Source organism: Rana temporaria, chromosome 2, assembly GCF_905171775.1.
Source record: "Rana temporaria chromosome 2, aRanTem1.1, whole genome shotgun sequence".
In the NCBI taxonomy this organism is placed as follows: Eukaryota; Metazoa; Chordata; class Amphibia; order Anura; family Ranidae; genus Rana; species Rana temporaria.
In genome coordinates this window covers 8,258,015-8,281,988 of record NC_053490.1, presented here as the reverse complement: position 1 = coordinate 8,281,988, position 23,974 = coordinate 8,258,015, and the positions used below count along the sequence as shown (strand labels likewise).

The 23,974-nt window shown below is 46.6% G+C and overlaps 1 protein-coding gene across 2 annotated transcripts in view; it reads right to left on the bottom strand.

Annotated features, from left to right (window-relative positions):
* Window positions 1–23,974, bottom strand: part of RAB6A (RAB6A, member RAS oncogene family) — an 87,263-nt gene that overhangs the window by 6,273 nt on the left and 57,016 nt on the right. Inside the window, exons 4-7 of one of the 2 annotated variants that reach the window (XM_040339801.1) lie at window positions 17,220–17,325; window positions 4,359–4,470; window positions 1,390–1,483; window positions 1,232–1,298 (exon numbers count right to left, since the gene is read on the bottom strand). In XM_040339801.1, the coding sequence (XP_040195735.1) occupies window positions 1,232–1,298; window positions 1,390–1,483; window positions 4,359–4,470; window positions 17,220–17,325 (379 nt within the window). Of the gene's footprint in view, window positions 1–1,231; window positions 1,299–1,389; window positions 1,484–4,358; window positions 4,471–16,999; window positions 17,106–17,219; window positions 17,326–23,974 lie in introns of both variants that reach the window. The other variant, XM_040339800.1, reaches the window with a different exon arrangement.

Genomic DNA, 23,974 nt, shown 5'->3' with positions numbered 1-23,974 from the left:
AATGGAGGGGGCGGGGAACTGTGGACGCTGACATGGGGAATGGAGGGGGCGGGGGTTTGTGGACGCTGACATGGGGAATGGAGGTAGAAGATTTTCACGGCTCCAGGTGAGCCCTATAGACAATCAGGGACGGTCGGATTACCAAGGTGCTGGCAATGCACGTAGCCGTAGCAATAGGAGGAAGGAGATGGACAGCCGCACTCCGAAATAACTTTTCAAAAAAGTTGTCTTTTATTTTCAAGCAGGAACATGCATAATCACCACAACCATAAACCAGGACAGCCGACTAGTTTCGCACTCTTGCTAGTGCTTAATCATGGCTAAAATATGGTTCAAACACAGTAAAATTTATACCAAACATCAAATTTAACATGTGATTTTTTCAGCCTATGGCATCATAGAATTAATTGAAGAAGGGTACACACCCAAAATCAAGGCAATTAAGAGAAACACACATGTGTATAGAAAACCAAAGCACATCTTAAACACCGTGAAGTACAAAGATATATGCATAGATTTCAAAAAAGCACAAAAGGAAAATTAAGTAAAAATATATATATACTTTTCTATACACATGTGTGTTTCTCTTAATTGCCTTGATTTTGGGTGTGTACCCTTCTTCAATTAATTCTATGATGCCATAGGCTGAAAAAATCACATGTTAAATTTGATGTTTGGTATAAATTTTACTGTGTTTGAACCATATTTTAGCCATGATTAAGCACTAGCAAGAGTGCGAAACTAGTCGGCTGTCCTGGTTTATGGTTGTGGTGATTATGCATGTTCCTGCTTGAAAATAAAAGACAACTTTTTTGAAAAGTTATTTCGGAGTGCGGCTGTCCATCTCCTTCCTCCTATTGCTAATGGGGAATGGAGGTGGCGGGGGACTGTGGACGCTGACATGGGGAATGGAGGGGGCGGGGGGTCTGTGGACACAGACGTTACACTCTAAAGATATGTATAACATGAAAACACGGGTAGGTTTGAAATGGTGATCTTAGGAGACCAGTTCTTTGTCCCTCCAGCATTCGGCCATGTGGTCTCTGCCCGAGGATTCTGGGAAGCGATGCCCAAACAGTACCAGCCAGTCACAAGCTCTGTGTGAATGGTCTCCATACCATCAGACTGACAAAGACCCCCATTGCCAAAGGTTCAGCGCTGATCACATGACCAGACAGCCCACACCCCTTAGAAGGTCTATAGAACGTTCTCAGACAACAGGAAAGGATACTGTCTTCTCTGCTCTTGTCCTGTGAACTTTCCATGCCGGGCAGCGCCGCTGCCACACGTCTGAAAAGCTGGAAGACACAAGAAAAGAAAGCAATAAAATGCAGCAAAAACATGATAAATGGGTGGGGCAATGGGGCGGAGCCAGAAGCATCTCCTTACCTGTTTTACATTATATCCGGCTTTAGCGCTGGTTTCGATAAACATTACACTCAGCTCCTTGGCTTTCCTCTCCCCCTCCTCAATGGACACTTGCCTGTGGAAGGAATAAACCATGCCAGGTTATAGAAAAAGGAAGATCTCCAACAATAAACCCTTTATTATAAAATAAATATATACAGCAAATCCTGGCGAGTGTAAAACAAACCTTCCCCGTTCTCTGTGGCTCGTCACTGATCGCCTGTTCCCTGATATAGGGAACGACGATCAGTGACGTCATGCCTACAGCCACGCCCCCCTACAGTAAGAATCACTCCCTTCGGCTCCATTCACACCTAGGTGACATAACGCCCGACGCTCGATACGCTGGAGGGGCGAATTTCCATTGCCGTCTATGAGATGGTTCACATCTTACGCCGAAACGCCTGCCGCCTGAAAACAAGTCCCGGACCCTTTTTTTCAGGCGGCATTGGCGTTCGGCCATAAACAGCAATGGAAATGATTTGTAAAAAAAAAAAAAAAAAGTTACACAAATCGCAGCAAAATACGCAGCATACGCGGCGTTACAATGTGAATGCAGCCTAAGGGCACACTTAACCCCTTAGTGATTAACCCCTTCACTTGCCATTGTCATTTTCACAGTAACCAGTGCATTTTTAAGTGTCCGATGTGTCCGCCATAATATTACAGTCACAAAAAAAAAAAAAAAAAGCTGATCGCAGCCATTAGTAGTAAAAAAAAAAAAAAAATTAATAAAAATGCCATAAAACTATTTTGTAAACGCTATAAATTTTGCGCAAACCAATCGATAAACGCTTATTGCGTTTTTTTTTTTATACCAAAAATAAGTAGAAGAATACGTATCGGCCTAAACTGAGGGGAAAAAAATGAATATGTTTATATATTTTTGGGGGATATTTATTATAGCAAAAAGTAAAAAATATTTAATTTTTTTTCAAAATTGTCGTTCTATTTTTGTTTATAGCACAAAAAATAAAAACCGCAGGAGGTGATCAAATACAACCAAAAGAAAGCTCTATTTGTGGGAAAAAAAGGACGTCAATTTTGTCACGTCGCACGACCGCGCAATTATCAGTTAAATCAACGCAGTGCCAAATTGTAAAAAGTGCTCTGGTCAGGAAGGGGGTAAAATCTTCCGGGGCTGAAGTGGTTAATAAAAGTGGCAGTCCAAACACTGTAGCTGCTGACTTTTAATAAGGACACTTGCCTGTCCTAGGCGCCCGCGATCTCTGCCCCCCCCCCCGAGGCCGATCCCTCAATCGTTGCAGGTCCCGGCGCCGCCATCCTCACTAAGGGAAACAGGCAGTGGAGCCTTGGGGCTTCCTACTACGCATGCGTGAGTCCGTGGCGCTGTTTGAAGGGGCGGCTGCACAGTTCCCAGAAGGCAGCGCAACCCATTCCCCAGAAGAGAACGCGAGGATGAAGACCAGCCGCGGACCAGCAGTGGTCTTACAAGCGCACTTTTTTTGGAAAAATATCACTTTTTTGAATTAAAAAATAAGACAACAATAAATTTGGCCCAATTTTTTTATATATTGTGAAAGATAATGTTACGCCGAGTAAAATGATACCCAACATGTCACGCTTAAAAATTGCGCCCGCTCATGGCGTCAAACTTTTACCATTAAAAATCTCGATAGGCGACGTTTAAAAAATTCTATAGGTTGCATTTTTTGAGCTACAGAGTAGGGCTAGAATTATTGCTCTAACGATTGCGGCGATACCTCACTTGTGCGGTTTGAACACCGTTTTCATATGCAGGCGCTACTCGCGTATGCGTTCGCTTCTGCGCGCGAGCTCGTCGGGATGGGGCGCTTTAAAAACAAAATTTTTTTTTTGCCTTCTTATTTATTTTTATTGATTACATAATTTTTTACACTGAAATAAAAAAAAAAAAAAAAAATGTATCACTTTTATTCCTATAATGTAAACATCCCTTGTAATAGAAAAAAGCATGACAGGTCCTCTTAAATATGAGATCTGGAGTCAAAAAGACCTCACATCTCATATTTAGACTTAAATGCAAAAAAAAAAAAATGGAAATTTTGTCATTTAAAAAAATAACAAAAAAATGGTCTCTTTAAGACGCTGGGCGGGACTGACGTTTTGACGTCACTTCCGCCCAGCAAAGCTATGAGGACGGGTGGGGGCCATCGTGCCCTCACTCAAGTCCTCACTGAAGAGCCAGCAGCACCTGATCTCCTCCGCCGTTCCGACGGCTCTGGTAAGCGGCGGAGGGCGCAGGAGGTGGGGGCCTCTCCCGCCACAGATAACGGCGATCTTGCGGGGAATCCGCCGCTGAGAGCGCCGTTATCGTTTACCGGACCGCTCACTGAAGAGATGGGTATCTCGGTTGTGGCAGCAGTTGCTGCCGTTACCGAGATATCCATCTTTAAAAAGAGGACGTATATATACAGTGGGCGGTCGGTAACCGGTTAAAGGAGTTGTAAATTCATATTTTTTTTTTCCTAAACAGCAAACATGTTATACTTACCTCCACTGTGCAGTTCGTTTGGAAACACAGTGGCCCTGATCCTCCTCTTCTGGAGTCCCTCGGCAGCTGTCGCAGCTCCTCCCCGCAACAACTACGCACAGACATGCGAGTGAGCTTGCATGGTGTGTAGCTGTTGCGGGCACGCTCCCGTGATACAGCGGCGGGCTGGTCTTCAACCCTACTCGAGTCAATACGTTTTCCCATTTTTTTGTGGTAAAATTAGGTGCCTCGGCTTATAATCGAGTATATACGGCATGTAGGGTGACATGACTGGGAGCATTCCCCACCCCACAATAAACATCGTTCCTTGCCGTGTCCCGGCTGGACTAATTCTGCCCATTTATGGTACTGAAAAAAAGGACAGAGAGAGCCATACTAACTGGACGGGATTTCTAACCATTTCTGACCCTTTTCAAAGCAAACTGGAGCCCTACTTTAAAGTTCAGGTTGACGTTACCTCTTATCAGCAAGGTCTGTTTTATTTCCCACCAGCATGATGATGACATCACTCCCCCGCTCCGTCCTGACATCATCAATCCACTTTGTCGTTTGTTGGAATGAGTTCACGTCTAATGAGGAACAGCAGAAGACAGGTTAATAGGAGGACAATAGAGGACAAACGAGAGCGCACAGCGCTGAACCCTACGGTAACCTGGCACATTTCCTCCCACAGTCCCTGTAATGAGGCTTTTCTGGGACCACAAATATCTAAGAACGGCCATCTCCTGAAATATCCCTATATATAGTGCACTGTGAGTTCCATGTCTAGTGAGATATTGGCTCAGGATTCTGCATGTGTACTGGGATGTTGGAGTTTTATGTCTGGAAGCTTGGAGATGGGGAATATTACCAATTCACAGGAGGATTAATAAAGTCATGAGGGGAGGACTGATCCTACACCGAATCATGAGGCACAAGGGGGTGGTCTACAGATATTTGGGCACAGGGTGGTATAAGCCATGGGGCAAGAAGGGTTCTGCTTTCAGTTACAGGGCATGCGAGAGTGGGGGAGGGGGGTTGGGTTATTAGAATAATTGAGTAACTGGATGCTTGAGTGTGTCTAGGATTTATCTTGGATTGATACAAACACACCAAAATTGCCCAACCTCTCCTTCAATATGGACCACGAATCATCTACGATCCTTAAAAGTTTGAACATTGGACAGAAGCAAGCAAGGCTTAACGCGTTTCAGCTAGACCGCTATGATTAAGGCGGTCTAGCTGAAAAACTAGTTTGCTACCGTTGGAATTTTTGCTGACTTTTAATTAAAAAAATACTATTAAAGGGTGGAACTGGCTCCAGCTCCTTTGCTTGCATCTTGGATTGAGTCATGGGGGCTTGAGTGGATCTTGGATTAAGTAACAGGGCTCAAGGAGGAATCTTTGACCGAGTAATGAGGGCTCGAGTGGATCTTAGATTAAGTCACGGGGCTCAGGGAACAATCTTGGACCGAGTCACAGGGTTTGAGTAGATCTTGGATTTAGTCATGGGCTCAAGGAGAATCCTTGGACTGAGTCATGAGGGCTCGAGTGGATCTTAGTCCAAGATTTTTCCTTGAGCCCATGACTAAATCCAAGATCTACTCAAACCCTGTGACTTTTTCCTTGAGCCCATGACTTAACTGAGTCACGAGGGCTTGAGTGGATCTTAAGCCCTGTGACTTAATCTAAGATCCACTCAAGCCCTCATGACTCAGATTAAGTCATGGGCTCAAGGAAAAATCTTGGACTGAGTCATGAGGGCTTGAGTGGATCTTAGATTAAGTCATGGGGCTTAGGGAACAATCTTGGACCGAGTCACAGGGTTTAAATAGATCTTGGATTTAGTCACAGTGCTCAGGGAGGAATCTTGGACTGAGTCACAGGGGCTCAAGTGGATCTTGGATTTAGTCATGGGCTCAAGAAAAAATCTTGGACTAAGATCCACTCGAGCCCTCATGACTCAGTCCAAGGATTTTCCTTGAGCCCATGACTAAATCCAAGATCTACTCAAACCCTGTGACTCGGTCCAAGATTGTTCCCTGAGCCCGTGACTTAATCTAAGATCCACTCGAGCCCTCATGACTTGGTCAAAGATTCCTCCTTGAGCCCATGACTTAACTGAGTCACGAGGGCTTGAGTGGATCTTAGATTAAGTCACGGGGCTTAGGGAACAACCTTGAACAGAGTCACAGGGTTGGAGTAGATCTTGGATTTAGTCATGGGCTCAAGGAAAAATCTTGAATCGAGTCATGAGGGCTCGAGTGGATCTTCGATTAAGTCACGGGGCTTAGGGAAGAATCTTGGACCGAGTCACAGGGTTTGAGTAGATCTTGGATTTAGTCACAGGGCTCGGGGAGGAATCTTGGACAGAGTCACAGGGGCTCAAGTGGATCTTGAATTAAGTCATGGGCTCAAGGAAAAATCTTGGACTGAGTCTTGAGGGCTCATGGAGATCTTAGATTAAGTCACGGGGCTTAGGGAACAATCTTGGACCGAGTCACAGGGTTTGAGTAGATCTTGGATTTAGTCACGGGGCTTAGGGAACAATCTTGGACCGAGTCACAGGGTTTGAGTAGATCTTGGATTTAGTCATGGGCTCAAGGAAAAATCTTGGACCGAGTCATGAGGGCTAAGGAGAGATCTTACATTAAGATGCCTCCCTGAGCCCCATGACTTATTCTAAGCTCTCCCCTTAGCCCTCATGACGCAATCCAAGATTCCTCCATTTCCCGTTATTTAATGTGGAGCCCACTGAGCCCTTGTGACTCTGTTAAAGCTTCCTCTCTGAGCCCCCTGAGCCCCAGTGACTCAATTCAAGTTGCCCCCAATACTTCATCCCAGTACCTTCTCTAAGTTCCGTGACATAAGATCTTCCCCAAACCCCCATGACTCAGTCTAAGATTCCTCCCTGAGCCCCATGACTTAGACTGAGTCATGGGGGTTTGGGGAAGGTCTTAGGTCACGGAACTTAGAGAAGGTACTGGGATGAAGTAATGGGGGCAACTTGAATTCAGCCACTGGGGCTCGGAGGGATCAGGGGGCTCAGAGAGGAAGCTTTAACAGACACCTGTGTATTTATAGCACAATGGTCTAAAACCCCCCCAACTATTAAAATTGGCTGCACCAGTGATGATGATTTGTGAGTGCCATATTAAAGGGGGGTGTATTTTCATGCAATTAGTTGCATAAAAAAAAACTTTGTAAACTTTATAGTGACTACCGTATTTATCGGCGTGAAAATCAGGGCAAAATCGTGGGTGCGCGGTATACGCCGATACCCGCCACAAGTTTGAATACTGCGCCGGCATTATACCGAACGCAGTACACTCGTGTATCTTCGGGCAGTCTCGGCACTTCTCGCGCTGACGTCCTGAGCGTACAGGACGTCAGCGCGAGAGTTGCCGAGCCTGCCCGACGATACACGAGTGTACTGCGCTCGGTATATGTCGGCGCAGTATTCAAACTCGGCGCGGGAAACGAGCGGGGAGGACGCCGGACCCGACGAAGAGGACCCCCGGAAGCTGCAGAAGGACCCGTACCCGACGAAGAGGACACCCGAAGCCGCAGACGGACGCCGGACCCGACGAGGCCGCCGATGGACGCCGCGCAAGACACCAAAACTGTAAGTACAAAAAAAAACTTTTTCCACAGGATTCGGGGATACATTAGGGGTGCGCGGTATACCGCGATAAATACGGTATATAGTACAAATATATACTGTAGCTTACCTTTAAAAACAAACTAAACTATTTAAACTCTCCCCTAAAATGATTTAAAGCCATTTATTGGTTAGTGATCCCCCTAAATAGTCTTTATAATCTTATTTAACAGGATCTGTGGGGATACCAATTGCGGCTGCCCCCCTGGAAAAATGATGTTATAGAAAAACTTGGTTTAGAAGAACTCATTGTGATCAACTATAAGACCTCGTGCACATTGGACATTTTGGGGGGCGTCAAAGTTTTTCGTTTTTTTCCTGCCTCTAAACTCCCCCGAATATTAGGCTGCGTGTCGGGTTTTCCGGAGCATTTAGTGGCAGCAAAAAGCCCAACTGTCAGTGTGTCCGGGAGCAGCAGATTTTTCGATGTCACAATGTAGAGAATAAGATTTCCTATCATCTGTGCCCAGTCTTGCCACACAGAGTTAATCCAGCTCTGAGCAATCCTCTTTTTATTGTTAAGGGAAATAAAACAGACTTCCAGGTAAAAACCAAAGTCCTTGCTTGAGTGACAGGTTATTTACATATCTCGTGCACTAGCTTGCAGACATGCACAGCTTCTGTAAAAAGTGCTCAATTCACATCCCCCTCCCCCCTATCCTCCAGCTCTATGTAGATTCTGATGGCTGTTGCATTTTCTCATGACACTGAACTGTGACTCGCCCCATATTTTGAAAACATTTAATCAAAACACAGGGGAGGGGATGAGAATTGTGCACTTTTTTTCAGAAGGACTTTGGTTTTTATCCGGAAGTCTGTTGTATTTCACTGAACAATAAAAGAGGATTGCTCAGCGCTGGATTAACTCTGTGTGGCAAAACTGGGCACAGATGATAGGAAATCTTATACTGTACATTGTGACATCCACTTTCATTTAGCAAGTTGAGCGTTAATTCATTTAAAATAGACCGAATTATTTATTCTGGCCAATCAAATGAATTAAATATCCAAGTGCTTGACTCCTGTACAAGCACCTAAAACGCTTGTAAGAGTGTTACACTTCTGCAAGCGTCCGGAATTTTTATAATGTTTTTTTTTGCAAGAATGCTGCTGGAGTTAAAAAAAAAAAAAAATGTCCCATGTGCATGATGCCTTATGGCAGGGGTCTCCAAACTGTCTAAATATAGGGCCTTTACGGTCCTTCAGATTTTAGGGGGGCCGGACTGTGGCCATCGGGGGGAGTAGAAAATGTTTCGGCATCAGATGGAGTAAACAATGCCCCATCGTTGGTGCCATTGGTATGAACTGTCCCCCCATCGTTGGTGCCATTGGTATGAACTGTCCCCCCCATCGTTGGTGCCATTGGTATGAACTGTCCCCCCCATCGTTGGTGCTATTGGTATGAACTGCCCCCCCATCGTTGGTGCCATTGGTATGAACTGCCCCCCCATCGTTGGTGCCATTGGTATGAACTGTCCCCCCATCGTTGGTGCCATTGGTATGAACGGTCCCCCCCATCGTTGGTGCCATTGGTACGAACGGTCCCCCCCATCGTTGGTGCCATTGGTATGAACTGTCCCCCCATCGTTGGTGCCATTGGTATGAACTGTCCCCCCATCGTTGGTGCCATTGGTATGAACTGTCCCCCCATCGTTGGTGCCATTGGTATGAACTGTCCCCCCATCGTTGGTGCCATTGGTATGAACTGTCCCCCCATCGTTGGTGCCATTGGTATGAACTGTCCCCCCCATCGTTGGTGCCATTGGTATGAACTGTCCCCCCCATCGTTGGTGCCATTGGTATGAACTGTCCCCCCCATCGTTGGTGCCATTGGAATGAACTGTCGCCACATCGTTGGTGCCATTGGTATGAACTGTCCCCCCCCAATCGTTGGTGCCATTGGTATGAACTGTCCCCCCATTGTTGGTGCCATTGGTATGAACTGTCCCCCCATCGTTGGTGCCATTGGTATGAACTGTCCCCCCATCGTTGGTGCCATTGGTATGAACTGTCCCCCCAATCGTTGGTGCCATTGGTATGAACTGTCCCCCCATTGGCATAAATTGTCCCCCCATCGTAGGTGCCATTGGTATGAACTGTCCCCCCATCGTTGGCGCCATTGGTATGAACTGGCCCCCCCATCCTTGGTGCCATTGGTATGAACGGTCCCCCCATCGTAGGTGCCATTGGTATGAACTGTCCCCCCATCGTTGGTGCCATTGGTATGAACTGTCCCCCCCATCGTTGGTGCCATTGGTATGAACTGTCCCCCCCATCGTTGGTGCCATTGGTATGAACTGTCCCCCCATCGTTGGTGCCATTGGTATGAACTGTCCCCCCCATCGTTGGTGCCATTGGTATGAACTGTCCCCCCCATCGTTGGTGCCATTGGTATGAACTGTCCCCCCATCGTTGGTGCCATTGGTATGAACTGTCCCCCCATCGTTGGTGCCATTGGTATGAACTGTCCCCCCATCGTTGGTGCCATTGGTATGAACTGTCCCCCCCAACGTTGGTGCCATTGGTATGAACTGTCCCCCCCATCGTTGGTGCCATTGGTATGAACTGTCCCCCCCATCGTTGGTGCCATTGGTATGAATTGTCCCCCCATCGTTGGTGCCATTGGACCCCATTTTTGGTGTCATTTGTTGGGGAATTGTGCCCCATCCTTTGTGTCATTGGGAGGAACTGTGCCCTTTCACTGGTGTCAGTAAACTAAAGAGTGCCCCAAGGGCTGAATTAAAGCAAGCAAACGGGCCGCAGTTTGGAGACCACTGCCTTATTGGAACTGTACACAAAATACGAGAGAGCAGAAGTAAAAAGAAGGAAAAAAAAGTGAGAGAGGGAACAAAACAAGAGTATGAGAAAATAAGAAAACAAAAACAAAAAAAAAAACAACAATAACAATAAATGATCATAGGATAATTATTGTCCTATTGCCTGAAGTTCAATTTCATGAGCAATACAATACAAAACATTACCATAAATTGTCATATACATCATATAGTTGCCAAGCACAGCGACGTCACAGAGCCAGCTCCCAGCACAGCAAGGTTTAGCCACATCACAATGAGACATGCATGGATCACGAGACACATGTAAACACACAGAAAGAGAGCGCACACAAGTGACATGCACACATAGCGCTCCGCTTATAACGGACTATGGCAGCCAGTAGGACGATGTTTTGTTAAGGACACTTAATGAAGTGGACCTGTTACCCAACACAAGGGGGGGATAAGCCATTCGCTGGGTCGGGACAATTTTTGAGCAAATCCAAAACACAGAATGGAAAGCCAGGGCTAAAGGTCTCAGGAACGTCCCTTCTGCTTGGTGACCCGATAGGCCAAGCTTCAGAGACTCGTGGGATACGGGTTTGTGTTGTCCACTGCCCTTTGTTTCTATGGCCGTATGGGACAATGGAAGGTAGCCCGTATGGGACAATGGAAGGTAGCCCGTATGGGACAATGGAAGGTAGCCACCTGCTATGGGCAATAAGAACTATTCCTAATGGGAACCACACATTATAACCTACACCACCAAGGCAGCAGAAGGCCTCCTACATACTGGACGGTTTTGTAGCTACTTCTAGGGGCGTCCCCCCCCCTCTAAACTACCCCCCATGTTATCCGATATGTCAATGCACACAGAGGCTTTATTCAGTGTATATTAGCAGGGGCTTTTAACCACTTAAGCCCCGGACCTTTAGGCAGCTAAACGCCCAGGCCAGGTTTTGCGATTCGGCACTGCGTCGCTTTAACAGACAATTGCGCGGTCGTGCGACGTGGCTCCCAAACAAAATTGGCGTCCTTTTTCCCCCACAAATAGAGCTTTCTTTTGGTGGTATTTGATCACCTCTGCGGTTTTTATTTTTTGCGCTATAAACTAAAATAGAGCGACAATTTTGAAAAAAAAAATCAATATTTTTTACTTTTTGCTATAATAAATACCCCCCAAAAACATATTACATTTTTTTTTCCTCAGTTTAGGGCGATACGTATTCTTCTACCTATTTTTGGTAAAAAAAAAAAAAAATCGCAATAAGCGTTTATCGATTGGTTTGCGCAAAATTTATAGCGTTTACAAAATAGGGGATAGTTTTATTGCATTTTTATTAATATTTTTTTTTTACTACTAATGGCGGCGATCATCGATTTTTTTCGTGACTGCGACATTATCGCGGACACTTCGGACAATTTTGACACATTTTTGGGACCATTGTCATTTTCACAGCAAAAAATGCATTTAAATTGCATTGTTTATTGTGAAAATGACAATTGCAGTTTGGGAGTTAACCACAAGGGGGCGCTGTAGGAGTTAGTGTTCACCTAGTGTGTGTTTACAACTGTAGGGGGACAGTGAAGCACGGGAAAGCCGTGTTTACATACGGCTCTCCCCGTTCTTCAGCTCCGGGGAGCGATCGCGACGGAACGGCTATAAACGAATAGCCGCGCTGTTGTCCCGGATCGCTCCCCGCGGGTATCCGACCGCCGCATGAAGCGGGGGGTCCCCCTGACCCGCGGAAAGGCGGGGACGTACCTGTACACCCATCTGCCTGTACATGCCATTCTGTGGACGTACATATACATGCGGCGGTCGGGAAGTGGTTAAGGACCGCCTCCTGCACATTTACGTCGGCAGAATGGCACAGCTGGGCACAATCACGTACATGTACGTCCCCTTTAAGTGCCCAGCCGGGACCCGCGGACCCGATCGCCGCCGGTGTCCCGTGATCGGTCACAGGAGCTGAAGAACGGGGAGAAGTGTAAGCACACCTTCCCCGTTCTTCACAGTGGCACTGTCACTGATCGTCTGTTCCCTGATATAGGGAAAGGCGATCAGTGACGTCACACGTCCAGCCCCGCCCCCCTACTGTTAGAAACACAAATGAGGTCACACATAACCCCCTACAGCGCCCCCTAGTGGTTAACTCCTAAACTGCAATTGTCATTTTCACAATAAACAATGCATTTTTATAGCATTTTTTGCTGTGAAAATGACAAAAATGTGTCAAAATTGTTAAATGTGTCCTCCGTAAAGTCGCAGTCACGAAAAAAAAAAAAAAAAAAAAAAAAAAAAAAAAAAAAAATCGCTGATCGCCACCATTGTATTAATAAAAATGCAATAAAACTATCCCCTATTTTGTAAACGCTATAAATTTTGCGCAAACCAATCGTAAAAAGCTTATTGCGATTTTTTTTACCCAAAATATGTAGAAGAATATGTATCGGCCTAAACTGAGAAAAAATATTTTTTTTAATATCTTTTTTGGTGATATTTATTATAGCAAAAAGTAAAACATATTCTTTTTTTTTTTTAAATTGTCGCAATAATTTTGTTTATAGCGCAAAAAATAAAAACCGCAGAGGTGATCAAATACCACCAAAAGAAAGCTCTATTTGTGGGGAAAAAAAGGACGCCAATTTTGTTTGGGAGCCACGTCGCACGACCGCGCAATTGTCAGTTAAAGCGACGCAAAAAGTGGCCAGGTCCTTTACCTGCATAATGGTCCGGGGCTTAAGTGGTTAAGAGGCAGAAAAAAAAAAAAAACACTGCCAGTTTGGGCAGAAAAAACGTTTGACGCTGCTAAATGCACCTAAAAGCGAGCCCTTTGCCAATAATTTAATTCATTTTAATAGCCAGAATAAAATTATTATTCTGTCCAATTAAAATTAATCAACGCCCAAGCTCTTTACACCTGTAAATGTGCCTGAAAGCTGTAGACCAAGGGTCTCAAACTGGCGTCCCTCCAGCTGTTGCGCAACTACAAGTCCCATAATGCTTGTAACTGGCAGCCTTGCAATGCCTCATGGGACTTGTAGTTTCGCACCAGCTGGGGGGCCGCCAGTTGGAGACCCTACTTTAGATACTTTGACAAGCGTCAGGCTTTTTCCTTTACACCACTGCTACGAGGAAAGGCTTCTAGGAGAGTTTGCGTGTGCATGAGGCCTAAATATAACATGTTCAGCTCAACAAAAAGTCTTACAAAATTTTCCAGAATATATTTGGGAGACAAATGAGGGCGGGGAAGGAAAGACTATTTGTTCGCGCTGCTAAAGTCGAAGTCAAACCGTCTTCAACTATTAAAGTTGCGCAGGCTTATTGGAGAAGTACGGCCAAAGCTCATTTGGCTGTACTCCTCCTGTAGATCACAGTAGTGCAGATAGTTTTGCACTCCTGTGACCCATTTTCAGCAGACAGCGGGGGTAAAGCCAGCTGACATCATGGAGCCGGTCCAGAAAAGATCGCGACCATTTGGTCGAGATCCGCCCACATGCCTGCACTGGCACACGGCTCAGTCTCTCAGAAAGCCGCTGAGAGCCTGAGCCGGAGCGCCCCCCCTCCGCAGCCCCGCGCTCCAGTGAGGGGGCAGAGCAGAAAGACCGTGAATGAAAGTCACCAGCTCTCTGCTCAGGGAGCTCTGGGAACTGAGCGACCGGTGGTGTTCGATCGATCGCTCGGTTCTCAGCCTTAGAGCCAGCAGGGGACCGATGCTGCATCCACATAAGCAGGTATGATTAAAAAAGAAAATACAAACATTTAAATATTCCCATATTTCTCTTTTAACCACTTAAGGACCCCTTCACGCCGATATACGGTCGGCAGAATGACACGTCAGGGCACAGGCACATACCTGAAAGTTGCCTTTAAGAGCCCAGCCGTGGCTTCGCGAGCGCGTCGCGGCCATGCTCGCGACCCGGTCCGAAGCTCCGTGACCGCGGGACCCGGTAGCCGCCGGTGTCCCGTGATCGGTCACAGGAGCTGAAGAACGGGGAGAGGTGAGTGTAAACAAACCTTTCCCGTTCTTCTCTGTGGCAGTGACACTGATCGTCTGTTCCCTGATATAGGAAACGACGATCAGTGACGTCACGCCTACAGCCACGCCCCCCTACAGCAAGAATCACTCCCTTAGGGCACACTTAACCCCTAAGCGCCCCCTAGTGGTTAACCCCTTCACTCCCATTTTCACAGTAATCAGTGCATTTTTATAGCACTTTTCGCTGTGAAAATGACAATGGTCCCAAAAATGTGTCAAATGTGTCCGATGTGTCCGCCATAATGTCGCAGTCACGAAAGAAAAGAAAAGAAAAAAAAAAAACGCTGATCGCTGCACCATTACTAGTAAAAATTATAAAAATGCCATAAAACTATTCCCAATTTTGTAAACGCTATATATTTTGCGCAAACCAAATCGATAAACGCTTATTGCGATTTTTTTTACCAGAAATATGTAGAAGAATACGTATCGGGATATTTATTATAGCAAAAAGTAAAAACTATTGCATTTTTTTCAAAATTGTCGCTCTATTTTTGTTTATAGCGCAAAAAATAAAAAAAACGCAGAAGTGATCAAATACCACCAAAAGAAAGCTCTATTTGTGGGGAAAAAAAGGACGCCAATTTTGTTTGGGAGCCACGTCGCACGACCGCGCAATTGTCAGTTAAAGCGACGCAGTGCCGAATCGCAAAAAGGGGCAAGGTCCTTAATCTGCATAATGGTCCGGGTTAAGGTTGTAAAAAATTTAAAAAATGTTCCCATCATCCAGCTAGTTTTGCTTTCTACAAGTCTGATTCTTTAGCTTGAACATCAGAGACGAAGTCCAAGATGAATCTTGATTCATTATTAACCACACTTTACAAAACTGTCCCGTCTTTGAGAGCGCATAATGAGAATACAGAATATATTTGATCAAATAAAGCCATGATATTTAGGGATCAATTTAATCTCAATTATTTAAGTTAAAACGTTTTTGAATGAGATTTTTACATCCCGTTATCAACCTGACTTTACAAACTGTCCCCCATCTCCTGAGTGTGCATAACACTATACTGAAGTTAAAAAAGGAAAAACCTAATATTTTTGGTCATATTAAATATTTAGGGATCAAGTGTATGGGTTATTTATTTATTTTTTAAATGGGTTTTAAATATAACCAATTATCAACCGGACTTTACAAACTGCTTTTGATCTCCTGAGTGCGCATAACAGTGAACGGACGTTAAAGAAAAAACAATATTTTGGTCAAATTAAACCATAATATTTTAAGGATCAATGTTATTTAAAAGGCGTTTTACATCCAGTTTTCAACATGGATTTAAACTGTTTATTTTCTGAGTGTGCAAAAGCATGCACTGAAATGAACGAGAGAGAAAAAAAAATAAAAAAAATTGTGGTCAAAGTAAAACCATAATATTTAGGAGATCAATTTTTATCTCGTTTAATGAAAGTTGAAACGTTTCGGAAAAAGTATTTTGGCCCAGATTCATGTAGATGGGCGCAAAATTGTGTGGGCGTAACGTATCTCATTTATTTATTCACAAAGCACTTGCCTGTAAAGTTGCGACGGCGTAGCGTAAATCACCCGGCGGAATTCAAATTCGGCGGGTAGGGGGCGTGTTTCATTTAAATGAAGCGCGTCCCCGCACCGAACGAACTGCGCATGCGACGTTCCTAAAATATCCCAGGGTGCATTGCTCCAAATGACGTCGCAAGGACGTCATTGGTTTCGACGTGAACGTAAATGACGTCCAGCCCCATTTACGGACGACTTACGTAAACAACGTAAATTTTAAAATTTTCGACGCGGGAACAAAGGCCATACTTAAAGCGGTTGTAAACCCCCATCAAAATTTTTTTTTTTTTTCTCCTGCAAGGCAAAAGTCATAATGAGCTAGTATGCACTAGTTCTCTGCTCCTCCCCGTCCCCCCCAGCGATTCGGTGGGGGGGGGGGGGAGCAGAGAGCAGCGACTGACAGTCACCAGTTCTCTGCTCCTCCCCGTCCCCTCCACAGCCCAGCGCTCCGGGGGGAGGGGCAGAGAGCAGTAACTGCCAGTCACCAGTTCTCTGCTCCTCCACAGCCCAGCGATTCGGGGGGGAGGAGCAGAGAGCAGTGACTGCCAGTCACCAGTTCTCTGCCCATGGAGCCCTGAAAGATGAGTGATCGGTGGGGCTCGATCCTCAGTGTTAGAGCCAGAAGGGGACAGATGGAAAGTAGGATTCTGCAAAAAAAAAAAAAACACACACAGAAACAAACCCCATACTTCACTTTTAATGCAAGTCAGAACTCTGTTAATAGGCTTTCAATGACCGCAAAATTCTCCAGGAGGTCTATTCCTTATGCCAACAGTCATTCAGCAACAAAGTTGATTGATTTGGCCGACACGGACTATCACTAGAGGGCGCACCTACAAATACTTATTATAAAGCATGGTCCCGAAAACAGCACAGCAAATCATAAAATGAGAAACCTCATTATAGAAATCTATAGAATTATAGGACAATACTGATTCTATTTATTGGCCCCTACAAATATAAGCTTTTTTTTTTTAAAAGGGGAGACCTAATTGTAGTAACAGGTTGTCGGGTAGGACTGTCCGTTATAAACGGGAGCGCGCTGCGGTGACGGTGAGCAGATGACGGCACAGGAAGATGCGAAGATGCGGCGTCCACACTCACTTGTAATATCATAAACAACAACTGCCACAGTGGAGTCGCGAATGTAGCTAGGGATCAAACTCCTGAACCGCTCCTGACCTGCCGTGTCCCACAGCTGCAGCCGCACCTAACAAGGGAGTGCGAGTGGCCGGCGCAGCAGAAGGGGGGGGGGGGGGGGGAGGGAAGAGGAAATAAAAAACAAAACAAACACGTCAACAGGCTGTTAAGATTAGATACCTACTTGTGATATCGTAAACTACTACGGCGGCTGCAGAGTCACGGATGTAACTGGGGATGAGGCTGCGGAATCGTTCCTGCCCCGCCGTGTCCCAGAGTTGCAATCTGATCTGCGAGATGGAAGACAATCAAACACGGAAAAAAAAATAAAAAAGGCTTGATATACAGTATCAGCAAATCCCCAGATGCTGCAACTGTAAAAGTGAAGGTTTTCTGGCAATGTTAAGGTGGAACTAAACCTTCCTATTCTTTAGAGCCAAGGAAGTTGCCATATTAGCCTCCGTCTGATCTGTGGTTGCCATGGAGCTGCACATGTGATCACTTATGACTCCAGCTATTTGATTGTTTGACAGTTCAGTTGAGGCACAAGCAAAATGTTAGCATGCCTTAAATGTAATAGTATTGGAAAACTGTTAGGGCTAGTTTACACTTGCTTCAGCTTCAACACACTTTAACAGCTAGTTTACACTTCGGACAGGCTTTGTTAAAGCTCTCTGAACGCCAGTCAAAGCGCCCGTCACTAAATAAAATGGTTAGCTTACAGTCCTGTTTACACCTTGCATTGCTTTGGCTTTGCTTCAAAAATTATATCCCCATGTAGCTTTAGGCATCTTTGAAGCCTTCATAGAAGTCTATGGCCAAGCTCGCTTCGAAGCCCCGCCGCAACCGCTTCATGGAAGCCCCGCCGCAACCGCCTCATGGAAGCCCCGCCGCAACCGCCTCATGGAAGCCCCGCCGCAACCGCCTCATGGAAGCCCCGCCGCAACCGCCTCATGGAAGCCCCGCCACAACCGCCTCATGGAAGCCCCGCCACAACAGCCTCATGGAAGCCCCCGCCACAACAGCCTCATGGAAGCCCCCGCCACAACAGCCTCATGGAAGCCCCGCCACAACAGCCTCATGGAAGCCCCGCCACAACAGCCTCATGGAAGCCCCGCCACAACAGCCTCATGGAAGCCCCGCCACAACAGCCTCGCGCCCAAGCCCCGCCACAACAGCCTCGCGCCCAAGCCCCGCCACAACAGCCTCGCGCCCAAGCCCCGCCACAACAGCCTCGCGCCCAAGCCCCGCCACAACAGCCTCGCGCCCAAGCCCCGCCACAACAGCCTCGCGCCCAAGCCCCGCCACAACAGCCTCGCGCCCAAGCCCCGCCACAACAGCCTCGCGCCCAAGCCCCGCACAAAAGCAAGGTGTAAACAGGACTGTAAGTGAACCATTTTATTTAGTATAAGGAGCTTTGACTGGCGTTCAGAGAGCTTTAACAAAGCCTGTCCGCAGCCATGTTTTGAAGCAAAGTGTAAACTAGCCCTTAAATCATTGGGTTTAGTTATGCTTCAGTGCTTGTTCACACTTGCCTGAATTTCTAATGCTCAACAAACGCTCCTGTAGCGCTTTCATGTCGTTAGTATGGGTGTCAAGCAGGCATCAATGAGCTTTAGTATGGGTGTTTTACAAGCATTAACGAGAAGTTAAAAACGCTCCCCAAACGTCCTATGGGCAGTTTTGAAGCGTTTGACGAGTGTTAAAACTGCTCCACAAATGCCTATTCTATTACAGTAAATGAACTAACCCCGCAAATACTAGGCAACTGCCTGCCAGAGCATTACCATAGACTTGAATATGAGGCGTTGAAGCCTTTCAAATGTATCCTGACTTGACGATTAGTGTGAACAGCTCTATGTGTTGTCTATTGTATCTTGTGCATGGGCGTGTGAGGGGCCTTTTTTAATGCCTCTCCAATATCTGCTCTTAACGCCAGTGTGAACTCAGCCTTAAAGCGGAACCAAGGCCCAGATTCACAAAAGAGATACGACGGAGTATCTCAGATATTCCGTCGTATCTCTCAGAGTATCTATGCGCCTGATTCATACAATCAGTTACGCATAGATAGCCCTTAGATCCGACAGGTGTAATTGTTTTACACTGTTGGATCTTAGGATGCAATACCGCGGCCGCCGCTGGGGGGAGTTTGCGTCGTAAACCAGCGTCGGGTATGCAAATTAGGAGTTACGGCGATCCACGACGGTTTTCCGCGTTCGCTACGTCGCTGCTAGTCTAGTTTCCCGTCGCAAAGTTAGTCGTCGTTTTTGGTGCCTTAACTTTACACAGCACACGTATGTGCTGTATAAAGTATGGCCGTCGTTCCCGCATCGAAATTTTAATTTTTTTCCTTCTTGCGTAAGACGTCTGGGAATACGGAAGTACGCTACACACGTCGCCGTTCGAAAAAATGACGTCACTTCGCGCAAAGCACGGCGGGAAATTCAAAAGGGAGCATGCGCAGTCGGTCCGGCGCGGGAGCGCGCCTAATTTAAATGGCACACGCCCCTTTGAATTACGCGGGCTTACGCCGGCGGAGGTTTTCATTGCAAGTGCTTTGTGAATCAGGCACTTGCGATGAAAACTTGCGGCGGTGCAACGTATCTACGATACGTTACGCCGCCGCACTTCTACGTGAATCTGGCCCTAAACCCATAGATTTGACAGTTTTTTTTAAAGTTTTATTTCCTGCATGCCAACTGTTGCATTTGCTTGTGCTCTCAACCAAATAGTCAAGACTGATCACATTTGCAGCTTCATGGCAACTGCAGATCAGACAGAGGCCAAGATGGCGGCTTTCATGGCTGAAAAGGATATGAGGGTTTAGTTCCCTCTTAAAAAGTCACCGATACCTGGCTGAACCATTGTCAGCATCTTTTACTCCTGAAATGATCATCCTGATTTGTACAAAACTAACCGGCACTTGGTCACAATGATACAGCCAGTGGCATAGAAAACCTTAGTGGAGGATACATGTAGAAAAAATAAAAAAAAAAGAGATTTTTAATACAGCTTACCTGTAAAATCTTTTTCTTGGAGTACATCACGGGACACAGAGCGGCATTCATTACTATATGGGTTATATGGAGTACCTTCAGGTGATAGACACTGGCAATCTCAAACAGGAAATGCCCCTCCCTATATAACCCCCTCCCATAGGAGGAGTACCTCAGTTTTGTAGCAAGCAGTATGCCTCCCAAAATGGTCCTCAAAAAAGAGGGGTGGGAGCTCTGTGTCCCGTGATGTACTCCAAGAAAAAGATTTTACAGGTAAGCTGTATTAAAAATCTCTTTTTCTTTATCGTACATCACGGGACACAGAGCGGCATTCATTACTATATGGGATGTCCCAAAGCAATGCTTACAATGAGGGGAGGGAGAACATCTCCAAGACAAAAGGATTTAATTTAGAGATATACTCAAATCATAATAAATCCAACTTAGTTGAGAAAAATAAAATTTTTAAATTTAACTCGAACAAGAGGAGCCCCCGGAATCCGAGGGTCTCAAACTGCAGCCTGCAGCACTGCCTGCCCGAAGGCAGTATCAGTATTCCTTCTTACGTCCAACTTGTAGAATTTTGTGAATGTGTGGACAGAAGACCAGGTTGCCGCCTTGCAAACTTGAGCCATAGAGATCTGGTGGTGTGCTGCCCAGGAGGCGCCCATGGCTCTAGTAGAATGAGCCTTTAATGATACTGGAGGAGGCAACCCTTTCAAGCCGTAGGCCTGAGTGATTAATTGCTTAATCCACCTAGAAATGGTGGACTTTGCAGCTGCCTGCCCCTTCTTGGGCCCATCCGGTAGAATGAACAGCACATCTGTCTTCCGGATCTTCTTTGTAGCTTTAAGATAGGCCTTCATGGCCCTGACAATATCCAAGGTATGCAGCAACCCTTCCTTTCTGGAAGTAGGTTTAGGGAAGAAGGATGGTAATACCAAATCCTGGTTCAAATGAAAACTGGATATGACCTTCGGAAGGAAGGAAGGATGAGGGCGGAGAACGACCCTGTCCTTATGAAAAACAAGATATGGTTCCTTACAGGATAAGGCTGCCAGCTCCGAAACTCTTCTTGCGGAAACTATGGCAACCAAAAATACTAACTTCCTTGTCAGTAGAACCAAAGGAATATCAGCCAACGGCTCAAACGGTTGTTTCTGTAAACTTGACAGAACAAGATTTAAATCCCACGGACAAAGCGGGGATTTAACTGGAGGTCTAATACGTAAGACCCCTTGAAGGAAGGTCTTAACCAGCGAGTGGGTGGCCAGCGGCCGCTGAAACCACACTGACAGAGCAGAAATCTGTCCTTTGATTGTGCTTAATGCCAATCCTTTATCCACTCCTAGCTGGAGAAAACTTAATACTCTATCGATGGTAAATTTGCGAGAAAGCCATCGCTTGGACTCACACCAGCCTACATAGGCCTTCCAGACCCTGTAATAAATCACCCTAGAGACCGGTTTCCTGGCTCTGATTAGGGTAGAGATTACCTTCTGAGACAGACCTCTACCCCTGAGAATCAGGGATTCAGCTTCCAGGCCGTCAAATTTAGATGCCGTAAGGCAGGGTGGAGGATCGGACCTTGCGATAGCAGGTCTGGCCGTAGAGGAAGAGTCCACGGGTCTCCCACTACCATCCTTAAGATTAGTGAGTACCATGCTCTTCTGGGCCATGCTGGAGCTACCAGGATGACTGGTATGTGCTCCACCCGGATCCTGCGCAGCAGGCGGGGTAGTAACTGGAGCGGGGGAAACGCATAAAGAAGTTTGAACTGATGCCAAGGGCAAACCAACGCATCGGTTCCGCAGGCCATCGGATCCCTTGAGCGGGACATGAACCTGTCTAGTTTCTTGTTGAGTCTCGATGCCATGATATCCACGTCCGGCACTCCCCATCTTTGGCAGAGTGCTTGAAAGACCTGTGGATGCAGAGACCATTCCCCCGGCCATAGAGTCTGGCGGCTTAAGAAGTCCGCCTGAAAGTTGTCCACTCCTGGAATGAATATTGCCGATATGCAGGGCACATGAGCCTCTGCCCATAGAAGAATCAAGCTCACCTCTCTCTGAGCGGCTTGACTCCTGGTTCCCCCTTGGTGATTTATGTATGCCACGGCCGTGGCATTGTCTGATTGAATTCTCACCGGGAACCCCTGCAATTTTGACGTCCAAGCCCTGAGGGCTAGTCGAGCAGCTCTGAGCTCCAAGATGTTGATGGGCAACTGCTTCTCTGGCTTTGCCCAAGTACCTTGGCGAGTGCAACCATCCAAAATTGCTCCCCAGCCCGTCAGGCTGGCGTCTGTGGTTACTATCTTCCAAGCCACTGGGCTGAAAGACCTCCCCTTCAGTAGATTCTGAGGGTCTAACCACCAACACAGACTTTGTCGGACTCTTGATGAGAGCGGCAACGGGATATCCAAGGCCTGTGGCCTTCTGCTCCATGCTGACAGGATGGCTGCCTGTAGGATGCGAGTGTGGCTCTGGGCGTATGGTACCGCCTCGAATGTGGCCACCATCTTGCCTAGTAACCTCATACATAGGCGAATAGTCGGTTCTTTCTTGCTTAGAACCAGTAGGATTAATTCCTTGATGGCTTTTACCTTCCTCAGAGGTAGGAACACTCCTTGTTGTTCTGTGTCTAATCTCATGCCGAGATATTCCAACTGCTTTGTGGGCTGGAAAGCTGACTTTTCTCGATTTAGGACCCAGCCGAACCTCTCGAGGTATTGGACCGTGAGGGCCACTGCTCGCTCCAAGCCGGGAGACGAGTGATCTAGGACTAGGAGGTCGTCCAGGTATGCTAGGATCGTGACCCCTTGGATCCTTAGTTTGGCTAGGATTGGAGCTAGGACCTTCGTGAACACCCGGGGGGCCGTAGCCAACCCGAAGGGAAGCGCCACGAATTGGAAGTGACGCGAAGCCACCATGAAGCGTAGATATCTTTGATGTGGCTGATCCTTTATGTCTATGGACGCCATGAAGTCGTCCTTCTGGAGTGTGGCAGCTGCTGACCGCACGGATTTCATCCGAAATGAGCGGATCTTTAGATATGCATTTACCATCTTTAGGTCCAAAATTGGCCTGACATCTCCATTGGATTTTGGGATGATGAATAGGTTGGAGTAGAAACCCAGCCCCTGTTCCAGGACTGGTACCTCTACTATTACTTCCTGGGAAAGTAGATGATCTAATGCCGATCTTAATGCGGCTCCCTTTTCCGGATCGTTTGGAATCCTCGACTTCTGGAAATGAGGAGGAGGAAACCTTAGGAAATCTAATTTGTAGCCTGTGGCCACGGAAGACCGTACCCACTCGTCTGGAATGCTGGCTTCCCAAATCTCTGAAAAGAGTCGCAGCCTTCCCCCCACCTTCGTGGGTGGGGGCGCCCCTTCATAAGGTTGGCTTGGGGGCTGGTTTTGCTGGTTTGCGAAACCACTGCCTTTTGCCTCTAACAGCCTGTCCTTGTGATCTGCTGTTGAAGCCGAAGTTTGCTTTTGCAGGAGGCCGTCGATACTGCTTGGCATTAGAGGGCCCCTGCCCAGGGGAATACTGTCGTTTAAACGCAGGTCCCTGAACCTTCTTCTTAGTTGGCAAGAGAGTACTCTTGCCGTTTGAAATGGTCTGAATGTATTTATCTAGGTCTTCTCCGAAGAGTCGTCCTCCATGGAAGGGGAACCCTACCAGGAGCTTCTTGCATGGGGGCTCAGCCTCCCAGCTTTTTAACCATAAGAGTCTTCTCATATGGATAAGGGATAACGATAAACGTGACGCTTGCTGGATAGAATCCTTGATTGCGTCTACCGTAAAACATATGGCCTTAGGGACATCCGAAAATTTTTCTGCCTGCTGGGCCGGAATAAGTTTAAGCATCTGCTTAAATTGATCCGATAATGCTTGAGCGACCCCAATCGCAGCCACAGCTGGCTGTACTACTGCCCCTG